The sequence below is a fragment of the Triticum aestivum genome, chromosome 7B (assembly GCF_018294505.1).
Source record: "Triticum aestivum cultivar Chinese Spring chromosome 7B, IWGSC CS RefSeq v2.1, whole genome shotgun sequence".
Classification (NCBI taxonomy): Eukaryota; Viridiplantae; Streptophyta; class Magnoliopsida; order Poales; family Poaceae; genus Triticum; species Triticum aestivum.
This window is the reverse complement of record NC_057813.1, coordinates 43,502,387-43,516,095: the sequence shown is the minus strand read 5'-3', so window position 1 is coordinate 43,516,095 and position 13,709 is coordinate 43,502,387. Positions and strand designations below refer to the sequence as shown.

Here is a 13,709-nt window from a genome sequence, read left to right as displayed (position 1 = left end):
GTATGGAGATGCAGGGCCCCCCCTGCTTGCAAGTTTTTCACGTGGCTCGCGACACGGAACCGATGTTGGACAGCAGATAGACTTCAGCGACGGCAGTTGCCGCACCCGTCGGCATGCCCATTCTGTGATCAGCTGCCTGAGACTTTGGACCATTTGCTTCTCGGATGTGTTCTAGCAAGGCAGGTATGGACCAAGGTCATGAACACATGGAGTAGGCCGGACTGGACGCCGTCCGCAGATTCAAAGCTTGTCGAATGGTGGACTACTCTCAACCCCCAAAATCAATTCTGAAAGGAGGCGTGGACGGTGATAACCCTAGTGTTATGGATGCTATGGAAGCACCGAAACGACATTGTTTTCAATGGCGCGTCGCCATCGGTGGACGACCTGCTTGTTAAGATCGAGTTAGAGGCTCAGGATTGGAGAGCGGCTGGCCTGCTGCGTGAACGTGGCTCAGTCATTTGTATGGTAGATAGGAGGGACGAGAGCGAGTAATCTGCATGTGGATTCTTTAGGGCTCTAGCAGCCGTAGGGTTGTACTAACAACAATGGCCTTTTCTTCTGGCGACTTTTTCTATCTATGATCCTGATGCGTCAACCTTGACGCATCCCTTGAAAAAAAATCTTTGTGCGTTTGCTGCAGAGCCTAATCCACTAATGTGATCATCTGTGTGCGTAAGGAAAACGAATGCAAAGGAGATGAGAGCACTATCTAATACAGAGAGCAAGGGAATGGTGTACCTGAACGCCAAAACTTTAAGACGACAATCGCCTGTTTATAATCGTTTTTTTCATTCCAGAGGCGTCCTCATGGAGCCTACTTACACACGCAACATTGTTCTATAAAAACCTACACATGCAACTGTTTCAGTTTCACGTATGACCGTGGGTAGTTGCCTTGTGCTTCGGTATTGCTCTAGAGACACTGCCAACTATTTTGGTGTTAACATTGAATAACACAAATACAATAGATGACGTCCACAGCTGCAATTGCGCCATTTGTAAGCAAGAACATCTCTGCGGAACAAAGCTTAAATGTCAATACCATATGTCATAGGGCACAACTTAAATCACCTAGAGACTGAGGTGATACAAGATACTTCCATTTCACCCAAGAATCTGCGTCTCCTTTGGTTTGGAGGAATTCTGTAGGAATTCGAGAGGATAGGATTTCTATAGGAAAATTTTAGAGCTCTTTGATTTGTAGGAATAGAATCCTATTTCTATTGTGGAATTATTTCTATTCTCCACATTTCATAGGAAAAACACATTACTCAATGGAAAAAATATATTCTATGATGTGAACCAAATAGCATCTCCTTTTATATTCCTATTCATAGGATTTGAGATACATGTCATCCCATTTCCTATGACTTTCCTATTCCTATGATTTTCCTACGCTATGAAATTGATGTGAACCAATTTTTATTATAGTATGACAGCATGTTTGGTTTTGACACTAAAAATTGGCTTGCCAATATTTAGGCAAGTCAAAAAATTGTCTAACAATTGATTGACTATACTCACCATGCCCACCTCTCAAAACTTGCTATTTTTTTTGGCAAGTTTAGGAACTGTCAAGTGCTGGCATGCCAACATATTAGCTAACGAATTTTTGGCAGCCAACCAAGCATGGTCTAAATGGTACGAGTTGGTGAAAGGCAAACGACCATCAAACCCAGCTACTCATGAATTAATTTTGAATGTTAATCCTCACTTAACAGAGTTAATTAATCCTCTGTTCAACAATAGTTTTCTTTTACATAGTGAAATACTCCCTCCACCAAAATTCTTGTCTTAGATTTGTCTAGATACGGATGTACCTAATACTAAAATGTGACTTGATACATCCATATTTGAACAAATCTAAGACAAGAATTTTGGGACGGAGGGAGTATATAGCTTGTGCAGAATATGTTTGCACATGTTACATTACTAGTCAAAGCCTCAAAGTAAAGCTGATGTTACGTATGGACGGACATGCAACTTGGGTAGAGATTAGCAAATGATAGAAAAAATAGTGCATTAACATACGGTTCTGCTAATGGACTTTAGTGAGCTCTATCTTGTTGTTTGACAGATTCTTCCTCATGCCCTCCAAAAGCTTAACCAATAGGTGGACATCATCATCACCATCTTGGTATACGATTTCTCTAAGCCTAAGGTTCTCGCACTTGAAATCCGCTAGGTCCTCAAAATATGAGTGGCGGCGTTCGATCAGCTCCTCTCTAGGTCCAAAATTCGAGACCTGTTGAACAACATGAAGGAATTAATATTACGGATTAGATCGAGTTCCGAAGTACTCCCTCCGTCCGAAAATACTCGTCATCAAAATGGATACAAAGAGATGTACCTAGAACTAAAATACGTCTAGATGCATCCCCTTCTATCCATTTTGATGACAAGTATTTCCGGACGGAGGGAGTAGAAAGTAGAAGAAGTAGCAGCACCTTGCAGCAGCAGAAAGTGAGCTTCTGCAGGTTATGCGAGTTCCGAAGGTATTGTTGCAGCCCGAGGAAGTCGTCGCTGATATGACACTCGTCCAGGAACAAGGTTCTCAGGTTCTTGAAGTTGTATACGGGAAGATCCTCACAATCCGGGTACAAACGCAACTGAAACCGGCCCAGAGACAGTCATTTTCTTATATTTAAATGGCTATAGATAAAGGAGATGCAAACTGCTGCATGCAAAGGAGATGTCAAGAACAAGAACAATATTATATACCATGACCACAAACTGCGACAACTCCAAGCTTGTCACATTAGACAGTGCCTCAATAATATTCAGTTCGAGCATAGTTGGGGTGAGGAATTCAGCATAATGGTAACTGAACTTCACTTTGATGTCCTCGATCACGGGCAGATGAATCGATGCATCGACAAGCGACGGCATGCTATGTGGCTCTCTATAATCAACAATGTGAAAACTCCCCGTCCAAGCAGAGAGAAACAAGAGCAGGAGCTTCTATAATCAACGCAAAAGCATGATCATCACGACCAAAGGAGACACTATCGACGACCAATGTCTTCAGTGAGGAGGAGGCGATGTTAATATTGCAGGTGATATAGTAGTTGCAGTTTTCCAGTTCCAAGTCCTCCAGACTCCAGAGCAGGGCAGCGGGAGCTGACGTGACTCGCAATGTCTTCCAGGTTCAAATTCAGGCCGGAAAGATGCAGTCTTCTGAGCCGGCAAGGGCGTGTATCATCTAGACCCATGGCGCGGCGGACCCAGCGGTGGGTAAGGACGTAAGGTCTCGACGCTGATACGACCTGAGAGCAGCCGAGGTTGCGTGCAGTCAAAAGTCGTCCAGACACGCGATGGCATGGCTGCCTAGAAGGATGGTGGTGAAGTCCTCGAAGTTGTTGTGGGTACCGAACTCCTGCTCGTCGACGTCGAGGCACGACACGGCGCGCCAGAGGTGCCTCCACCTCGTGGACAGCACGCACGTCTGCGCCACCTGCAGGGCCTTGAGGCGCGACATGATGGCGTAGAGGAGATCGTCCGGCAGGGCGCTCAGCCGGTCGTCGTCGTGCCGGACGCCGCCGATCCCAACACCGGCGTTGCAGCCGCCGCCTGCATGGCGCGGCGCCGCCATGACTCCAGTAAGGATTGGAAGGAAGGAAATCGGGGATCGAAGTCACAAGGATGAGGTTCCTCGCAGAAAAAAAATGTCACGAGGATGGGACACAAGGGCCGGATGGGCATGGGTTGTAGGGCCGGGGATTTCCCTTTTCTTTTGCCCATCTGATTATATGTATCTAATTCTCCCCCACTTGCCTTAGTGCAAGAATCTTGAAAGCAAAATATTTTCCGAACACAGATTTCTTACAAGCTGAGTTGGGGAGTTCGCCTTCTCAAGTGTGGCGAGCGATATATGAAGGCAAGGGAGTTTTATCTCAGGGTCTAATCCGAAGAGTTGGTAACGGAGCTACTACCAACATATGGCGGGATAATTGGCTACCCCGAGAGCATAACATGAGGCCAATCACAAGTTTGATACAGAACCCTCCACAGATGGTGAACGAGCTCATTTTGCATAATGTGGGTGACTGGAACAGGGGACTAGTCCGAAGCATCTTTATCAAGTTCGACGCTGATGCTATCCTATCCATTCCGGTGTGCACAAGATCTGTTGATGACTTCTGGGTTTGGAGCCATGAGCGTAAGGGTATATTCACAGTAAGATCAGCTTACCGCATGTTGGTAACAACTAAAATCAGGAGGGAAGCTTGGCTGGAAGGACGGAGCGACTCGTCGAATACTGAATCAGAGGAACGGTCGTGGTGCCAACTCTGGAAGATCCAAGTTCCTTCTAAAATCCGAGTGTTTCTTTGGAGATTAGCACAACAGTCTATACCTTTTGCAGACTTGCTAAAAAATGGCGAGACAAGCCGGTGCAGAATTTGCGGCAATGAGGATTCGTGGCGTCACTCGTTGTTGGAGTGTACCATGTCGAGGTGCGTGTGGGCGCAGGAGGAAGAGCATCCGCTGTCGGCTTTAAGTGAGGTAACAGAACCTGATGCACGCAGATGGATCTTCACCATAATGGAGAAAGTATCATCGTCAGATTTCATCAGGGCTCTAGTCACTCTATGGGCTATTTGGCAGGCAATCCACGAAAATATATTTCAAAGTCCAGCGGGTACGCACCTCTTTGTTGATCGTTTCATCTCAGAGATATCAGCCTCGAGGCCTACGCAACAGAACCAGGTGCGAGCTCCAACGTTGATTCAGTGCTGGCTTCCTCCGCCACCGGGCCACTGCAAGATCAAAGTGGATGGGGCTACAACCAAATCAGCAAGACGCAAATCAGTCGGTGTCATCTGTCGAGCCATTGATGGCTCGTTCATGGGAGCTTCAGCTATATGTTTTGAGGGTGTCTCCGACCCAGCGTCTCTTGAAGCCCTAGCTTGCAGGGAGGCTTTGGCTTTAGCATCTGATCTAATGCAAACACAAGTGGTGGTCGCATCGGACTGCAAGGAAGTGGTCTTCAATATTTCTGAAGGGAGGAACACATGCACATATTATCCGGGAGATCAAGCAAATGGAGTCTGAATTTCAATCTTGTTCTTTTATTTTTGAACGTAGAACCACAAATATCGAGGCACATAGCCTCGCTAAATACGCGCTTAGTCTGTCTATTGGTCGCCATGTTTGGCTGCTTCAACCTCCAAACTTGAGATGTATTCCTCTGAACATTCTTGAGTAATAAAGCGTGTGTTGTAGCCTAAAAAAAATCTAATTCTCCCCCAAAAAACTGATTATGTATATACCCCTAAATATAAATAATAAATATATGTATATATTAATATATATATATATATATTATATATAATAAACCGAGGTGCGTTTTCCCGATTTTTTCATCCGTTCATCATTGATTTTTTTTTCTATTTGAGGTAGTACTAAAATTTTGTCCGTCTGTCTATTAGAAAAGGAAAAACGCCAGAATTTCATACATGGGCCGCCCATAGTGTGGCCCAGTAAAGCCAGCCCAGTTATTTTTTGCCCACACAGGTTTGAAAACCCTATTTATCGCAGCGAGCATCAAATAATCGAATCGTTTCTTTATGTGTCTATTTTTATTATTTCCGTTTCTTTCTCTTTTTCTTTCACTTTTTCTTTCCTATTTATTTTGTCTTTTTTCTTTCGAGTTTACTTTTATTTCTCCCTTTTTTTGTAAAATTAAATTTTCATACTATCATAACAAATCGAAATTTTTAATAATGTTCAGAATTTTAAAATACACTTCATTTTGAAAAACTGTTCGGAACAACAAACCTTTGTTCTCATTCCATAATAGTCACAAATTCGCACAGGCCATCCAAGCTGGACTGAACTGTTTTTTTGTTCTGTGTTATGTTTCTATTTTTCTTTACCCATTTCTTTCTATTTTTCTTTCCTGTTTCTTTTGCGATTTTTTCCGTTCAAGTTTATATACCTTTCTCCCTTTTTTAGTAAATTCAAAAATTTCAAAAAAATTCATAATATCAGCAAACATCAATTTTTTCAAAAATGTTCAGAATGTTAAATGTATTCCATTTTGAAAAATGTTCAAAACATTACATATTTGTTCTCATTCCAAAATTGGTTCAGATTTTAAAAAAATGATACATTTTTTCTTTTGTGTTTTTCCAAAAGAAAATTACATTTTAAAAATGTTCCAAATACGAAAAATATTATTTTTTAGTGAAATGTTCACAAATTAAGAACAATGTCTCAGTTTAAAGAAACACATTTTAAAAAATTATTCTGAATGTTCAAAACGTATTTCCCTTTGCAAAAAATATCACAAATTCAAAAAATATTCATGTTATTATAAAAGGTTCATATTTTGAAATAAAATTGTGAATTTCAAACTTTTAATATTTTGTTGTGTATTTCTGAAAATGTAAGAATTTCAAAAAAAAATGTTTGGGATTTTCAAAATTATTCATGTGTCCAAGAATATTCAGCAATTTATATTTTTGAAAAAAACTTAAAAACAAAAATGTTTCAAATCTAACATTGAAGTATGATCTTAATGATTTGAGTTGGGCATTGGTTGGTAGGACTCGTTTCTTCGAGTGGCTAGCAGCACGTAGTCGGGTCTTTAGGCATGATTTTGATCCTTCAACTCATCATTTTTCTGGATGTTTTCGCGCCTTACAAATACATGTCGTCTTGGAGCCTACCTGTGCGTTGGCCCATACATGAACTGATGTGCATCCCACACGCTATTTTACGCAACAAGCGTCATATAGTAGCTCCCACACAGTTGGCCCAAAAAAATTGCTCCGTCGCACATGCAGTATTGGGCCTCAGCCACACTTTCTTTACTGGGTTGTCCGAGGGAGCTATTTTTTCCTTGGGCCAACAAAATAGAATATGTTGGTTCGCCTTGAATAAAAAAATTGTGGGCACTCGAGCGTTAAAGTGAAAAAAGGAGAATAAACCCTAAGAAAGAAGTGACATTGATGTCTGGTTATGCACTAAATATGCTAATGAAATGAGATTTATGCGCTACAATTAGTAATCCATCCGGTTACACCATCGTAAGAGAGAGTGGCCGAAGCAACCATGCCCTGAAGGTCGCCGCATAGCTACCAAATGAGGAGGGAGACACAATCCAGAGACAGAGCGCGGACCCAGAGGAAAAAAGGCACGATTTGGATGGTTGCCGCCACGCTGACTAACCCCACCACTATCAAGATCCCGCGAACAAACATGACCCGCGATAAGACCACAACTCCTCTCTCTATCGCAGTGCTATGGAGATCTTTTTGGTGGACACATCAATTATCTCTCCGGATGCTTCTCGCAAAGAAATTTCTCCCCCGTTGCAACGCACGGGCATATGTGCTAGTATACCCCTAAGAAAATTTTGATTATATATCCTTTTTTATGTGTTGCAAAAATAAATGAGAACGGATTAAGTGTTCTATCCAATTCCGATCTAGACTCCCATGTATTCCGATCTTGCTTGGGCTGATTGAGGGGCCGGATTTGTCAGCTTTCATGGTCTTGGTGAGATCGGGGTTTGGGGTGAAGACTCCATCTGACCAAGGGTTTGGGTTGTGCCACCATGGCAAGCCATGCTTCAGGTTCCAACGAGCAGAGCAAGACCTCTAATATCAAAAGCGAGGGAACACCCACATTGAAGACCTCCTAAAGAGATTAGATCTGCATGAGAAGGAGGAGGATGTTTGAATTTCGATGAAGGTCCGAAGTCTGATTTCATGGCTATCTGTTGTGTATACACTACGAGGTCGTTGTCATGTGCATCCTTTTGTAATGCAATGCGGATGGCATGTAGCCTAGCATAAGGCGCAAACTTTTGGCCTCTTGGGGCCAAGCTGTGGGTAATTGGGAGATGATCATAGAGCAATGAATGTGGATCTTTCGTGATAATGTTGTCAGATCAAGCTGTATGACAGCTACACAAGATGGATGAAGTTGCTTTTGATAGAATTCATGTGTGGATCCAAGTTTGTGTGGCCTGCTACTAGGTATAGGGAGAGTTCGGCGTTAGAACCTCGATGTAAGAGAGTTGAAGAGGTTTGGCATATTAACCTCACCCAAAGTTCCTGGGAATTTTGTGCGTGGTCGTGTGAGATTGGATGTGAACAAAGCATTGACTAGGTCTTTATCAATCACTAAGGAGAAAAAGAAGGTGTTCTATCGAGTTTAATGAGAAGATCCCAAACTTTTGCTTTGTATGTGGTCTTCTTGGGTACATTCATCTTGACCGTAGGAATGGTAACACATGCAAAAAAGAATATGCAACGTGGCGCGGGATGGGGGGAGGGGGGGGGAGGCCTCTTGGCACCCATGACCATAACACTCTTTTACTGTGGCCTTGGTGCAAAAACTAAAGAAAACCTTTGACAAAATGAGAAAAAAAATCCTTGCACTTGTGACACGTATTATTCCATAGAGTTAAGAATCTCTGTGCTTACCCCCATTCATTCACCCTTTTCCCCGTTTAGCTATTCCACTTATTGATAAGCCAAGCCCACATGGTAGGCCGACCTGCCATGCTGGTTGGGCCATCTTTTAGCAGAGGACATCATACATGGCGTAAGGTGTTGTTCAAGACACATTGTATTGCATTCGCAAAAAATAGACACATTGTATTTGTCTGCTTCTCTGAATGTGTCATCCCAACATTTATGAAATACTAGCGCTAATTGCTCATGCGTTGCAATATGGGCATACATATTCTAGTGGTTCAACACTAATGTCTTTGATATATACGTTACACCAACCATATTCTACATTTTCATAAGATTTGATTTGAGTATGGATAAGGGATCGGAATGCAAGGAAAGTTTTTGATTTAGTTGAGGCTTTTGGTAAGATTTAATTTGATCTGGGTATGGGTAGGGAAAGGTAAGAAAAGTGTTTGATTTAGTTGATGTTTTGATAAGATTTAATGTTATTAGACTGAGGCGCGGTCACCGAGTCACCTGGTCATGGTGCAGCACACAGACCGCCAGTCGCCGCACCCGAGGCATCGAGCCACCACCGTGTGTGGGCGGAGCTCCGGCCACCAAGTCACCTATGCGTGTGGCAGCGCCCTGACCACCAGTGGTCGTCGCCCGAGGTGTTGAGCCACCGTCACAGATGCTTGAGGGGTAGCAACCCGGCCATCGAGCCGCCATCACCTAGGAGAGCGCCGTGATGGCTAGGTTATTGAGACGGTCAATTTTCTCGTACGGGGTAAGTAAATCTTGGAGTAATTTAATGGAGAGAGGGGGTTATCTGCTAATTTGCGTTTAAGTGGATTGTTAGGAGTCCCACTCGTGATCCATGACATTCACTATTGATCCAACAATCCATGATACAAATTTCCAGATTTTCACTGAAAACTCATTTTCACCTGATACTTCGCCTTGTTTCATTGCCACATCTATGACACGTCACACATTTTTTGCAGTGTATCCCACTTATCACTAGCTCATACTTTTGCTTAATCTTGCTACATTAATGACGGTCATTTTATTCGCCACTCCTTTTTTGGGGCTTGCACGATTAATTGGGAAAGTATGGCAAACTTTGGTCATGAACAAATATGCTCCATAATCGGAGAGACACCAAGTTCTCAAAATCCGGCGTCCAGAGAAAAAAAGAACCTCCTAAAAAAATGATCCATTGCTACCCCAAACTATAAGGCTATGTTTGGATCATAGCCACACCACACTTTACCACAAGTGGGGTAGGTGTTTTGCGGCAACAATTTGTTTCACTGCCACATTTGTGGCACGCCACATATTCTTTGGAGTAGCACTTTTGCCTAATGTTGCTACACTTATAACCGCCATAATTTCATTTTGGGGGGTTTGCCAGGATTTGTTGAAAAATTGTGGCCAACTATGATTATGAACCAAACTTTGATTGTGAACCTCAAGTGTGGCCAACTTTGATTGTGAACCAAACATACTCAAATCTATCGTGTGAGACAAGCGAAATGAATCCGTTTTGACCACATGCATGTATCCAGCTCAGCCGCTCCTTGCGATGTGTGCACCGTCGGCGTGGAGTAGCCGACCAATCCTTCCATGGAGTAGCGAGTGAGCATTGAAGGCAGGCAGGGGCGCCGAGGAGATCGAAGCAAAATATTTCCTATTAATGGTGATGCATTAATATTATTTCTACGGAATATATGTAGTACTGCATTGTTGATTTCCTATTACTAGTATATATCCAAAAAAAGATTTCCAAATAATTAGTAGTAGAAGGCTTGCGTAGAACCAACGGCGTCGCCCGCCGCTCCCTCCCTGGCTAGCTGAGCTGTGCCGGCGGCAGTTTCCAACCCCTCGCGACCTGCAACCCTGCTAACTTTGTCCCACTCGAGCCTCGAGGAACACATGACCTCATCGCTGCCTCCTCGTTGACCAGCTCCGTCTCGTCGGATCTCGTCGGCCGACGATCCATCCTTCTCCCTGCGCGCAGGTGTGCCAGCTTGGTAAGGCACGTCAAGGCCGGCGGCTCCGGCCGCGCGCATGGCTGCCGCTGCTGCGCGCTTGCTTGCCGTCGCGCTCTCGGCCGCCATCCTGGTGGTCGCGGTCGGCGGCCGCGGCGTCGTCCCCGTGTCGTCCGGCGCAGAGAGGCCGAGCGTGGAGCGTGAGCTCGACGCCGCGCGGGCAGCGATACGGCGCGCGGCGCGGCGCCATGGCAACAACGCCAGCTCCGCGCCCGGCACGTGGTTCCGCGGCGACGACGTGGACTATGCTCTCCTCGCGAGGGTGTACCGCAACCCGGCAGCCTTCCACCGGTAAGACATGTATATCGACGTCGTCAGCCACCCACCGCCGACGCCAAGCAGCATCTGCCGTTCCTTCTCCGGCCGACCTTGATTAATTACTCACACGCGTACTCTACTCATGGCGTGGCAGGAGCTACGTGGAGATGGAGAGGCGGTTCAAGGTGTACGTGTACGAGGAGGGGGAGCCGCCGCTCCTGCACCTGGGGCTCTGCAAGGACATCTACACCATCGAGGGCCGCTTCATCGAGCAGCTCGAGCTCCTGGCGCCGCCGGCGGCCGGCGTCCGGACGTGGGACGCCGACCGCGCGCACGCCTTCTTCCTCCCCTTCAGCGTCGTCCAGATGGTGGAGCTCGCGTACCGGCCCCTCTCCTACGACCGCGCCCCGCTGCTCTCCCTCGTCGGCGACTACGTCCGCGTCATCGCCTCCCGCCACCCCTTCTGGAACCGCTCCGCCGGCGCCGACCACTTCATGCTCTCCTGCCACGACTGGGTACGCCGTACTACTACGCATGCACAAAATCAACTTTCTCGCCTGTCGCTTCTTCTTCACGTGTTCGTCATTGCTGATTAGTACAACTTGATTGTGTGTAGGCTCCTGACGTGTCCAAGGGCGACCCGGAGCTGTACGCCAACGGCATCCGCGCGCTCTGCAACGCCAACACGTCCGAGGGGTTCCGGCCGGGGAAGGACGTGAGCATCCCGGAGATCAACCTCTACACCGGCGACACGCCGCGGCAGCTCCTGGGGCCCTCGCCGGGGCTGTCGGCGCGGCCCTACCTGGCCTTCTTCGCCGGCGGGCGGCACGGCCACGTCCGCGATCTGCTGCTCCGCCACTGGAAGGGCCGCGACCCGGCCACCTTCCCCGTGTACGAGTACGACCTTCCCTCCACCACCGGCAACAGCAGCAGACACAAACGGCGAGGCGGCGACCGGCAGAGCAACTACTTCGCCTACATGCACCGCTCCCGCTTCTGCCTGTGCCCCAGCGGGCACGAGGTGGCGAGCCCGCGTGTGGTGGAGGCCGTCCACGCCGGCTGCATCCCCGTGCTGGTGACGGACGGGTACGCGCCGCCATTCGCCGACGTGCTGCGGTGGGAGTCCTTCTCGGTGACCGTCCCCGTCGCCGACATCCCCAGGCTGAAGGAGGTGCTGGAGGGGATACCGACGGCGGAGGTGGAGCGGCTCCGGGACGGGGTGCGGCTGGTGAAGCGGCACTTCACGCTGCGGCAGCCGCCGGAGAGGCTCGACATGTTCCACATGATCCTGCACTCCGTCTGGCTCAGGAGGCTCAACTTCAGGCTCGACTAGTTTCAAAAAAAAAAAACTTCAGGCTCGACCACTAGCCGGCTCAGAATTCACATCGCTGATAATAGTAGACAGAAATTTAGAACAGAGAACACCGTGCAACACCCCTGGCTTCCTAATTAACATGCTCTACATTTTATTCTCATACTAGATAATTGCAGGTACATTATAAAGAATATAAATAGGACCCTATTATTTGGCGACCGTGCACTGCGAGGGGTTAGGATTTCCGAACATTTTGATGACAGTTTCATTTGGTCGGGAGTAGCAGTTTCTTGAGAACAGTGTGACCTTTTCTGAAATGAAGGTTAAAAACTATCATCCTGTCAGATAATGTCATGTTATTCTCAAGAAATTATCACCCCCAATACAACTAAAACCGTCAAATAAACGTTCAAAATGTCATGCTCTCCTAGAAAACAGTTGCCAATTAGCTTTTCCATATAAATACCTAATACCAGATTTGTTGTTGATAAACAATCGTGTGTCATTCACACCAACAGCGTCACATCAAATGTGTTGTGATTCATGCGGTGCGACTGGATATTTGTTTCGGGTTGTGCAACAACGCATGCATGACTGTTTTTCTTGTGTTCTTCGTAGTATCACGAGCGTCGCACCATACAGTAGTGCCCCCGCGTTGCTGTCGTGTGGGCTACTTAGGAGGCAGCCTGCCACAGATCTCCCTTTCCTCCTCTCTATCGTGTTGTAGGACGCCGCAGGTGAAGCCGTGTGGCTGACGGAGGCGGCAAGGATCTTGCTCGCGGTACGGTTGGGTCTCCGGCACAGCGACAAGCTTCTCATGGACAGCGGCGTTGGTGCTCGGGACGGCTCCGGCTGGCTGCTTCATCGTCGGCGTGGGTTTGGGGCGTAACACAACAGCCATGGTTGGAGGTGGCTCTTCATTGGCGGTGTGGGTTCGCGGAACCAACACCCAAAAAATGAGATCACTGACTCGAGCGGCGGCTCCAGGCCGAGGCCACCATCGCCCTCTCCTCCATGCACCCCTCCCCCCCCCTCCCCCCCCCCCCCCCCCGCCCCAACTGGTTATGTGCTGCTGGGCAAAGCTCTCGCGGTGGGTGGCGGTGGGGCGACGTGTTGGATTCTTCTTATTTCAGTGGCGACCACCCTGATTGCACATCATAAGGAGGCAACGTTTTTGGTGGGTCTATGCGGCAGGGTGACGGCCTCCCTGCGAATTGCGGTGGCCAGCGGAAGGTCATCGCGAGGGTTCCTCCGGACTAGGTTCGAAATTACAAAGAGATGAATGAGTTGTTGATCAGTAGGATATCGATGATGATGATGATTGATGATGAAGCCTCCTTGATCGGGATGATGACAATGGCGGTATCCTTCTAGCGATTCCCTCTCCGGATCCTTTCGGAGGTGAGGTTTCTTAGTTCCGGAGCAGGTTCCGATCTCTTTGTTCTTCTTCTATGAGATCTGAGGATACAAAATTGAAGTAGTTGACTAGGAGGAGGCGGCGCTAGTTGGTACCACTGCTGGTATAAGTGGACACACTCATACCAGAAGTCGTCTTCTCTTTTGGATACCTTCTAAGGTCGGTCGTGCTCCCACATGATAGTCGCTTCGTAATGTAGGTTATTATCATGTCAATTAATCAGCGTGATTTTTACCCATAAAAATGGTCTTTTT

At 46.9% G+C, this 13,709-nt stretch overlaps 1 protein-coding gene across 1 annotated transcript; it reads left to right on the top strand.

The window, feature by feature from the left end:
- The first annotated feature begins 10,275 nt into the window (after positions 1-10,275).
- Positions 10,276-12,379, top strand: LOC123160905 (probable glycosyltransferase At5g25310). Its single transcript, XM_044578754.1, has 3 exons — positions 10,276-10,756; positions 10,878-11,238; positions 11,340-12,379. Exons 1-3 carry the CDS (start codon positions 10,485-10,487, stop codon positions 12,054-12,056), a joined length of 1,350 nt encoding a protein of 449 aa, XP_044434689.1. The 5' UTR covers positions 10,276-10,484; the 3' UTR covers positions 12,057-12,379.
- The last annotated feature ends 1,330 nt before the right edge of the window (positions 12,380-13,709 follow it).

What these genes read in the sequence shown, in the direction of transcription:
- LOC123160905 (XM_044578754.1), top strand. Translation starts at nt 10,485, where the DNA reads ATGGCTGCCGCTGCTGCGCGCTTGCTTGCCGTCGCGCTCTCGGCCGCC. An exon ending in AACCCGGCAGCCTTCCACCG is followed by an intron (nt 10,757 to 10,877) that starts GTAAGACATGTA and finishes ATGGCGTGGCAG; the next exon opens with GAGCTACGTGGAGATGGAGA. An exon ending in TGCTCTCCTGCCACGACTGG is followed by an intron (nt 11,239 to 11,339) that starts GTACGCCGTACT and finishes GATTGTGTGTAG; the next exon opens with GCTCCTGACGTGTCCAAGGG.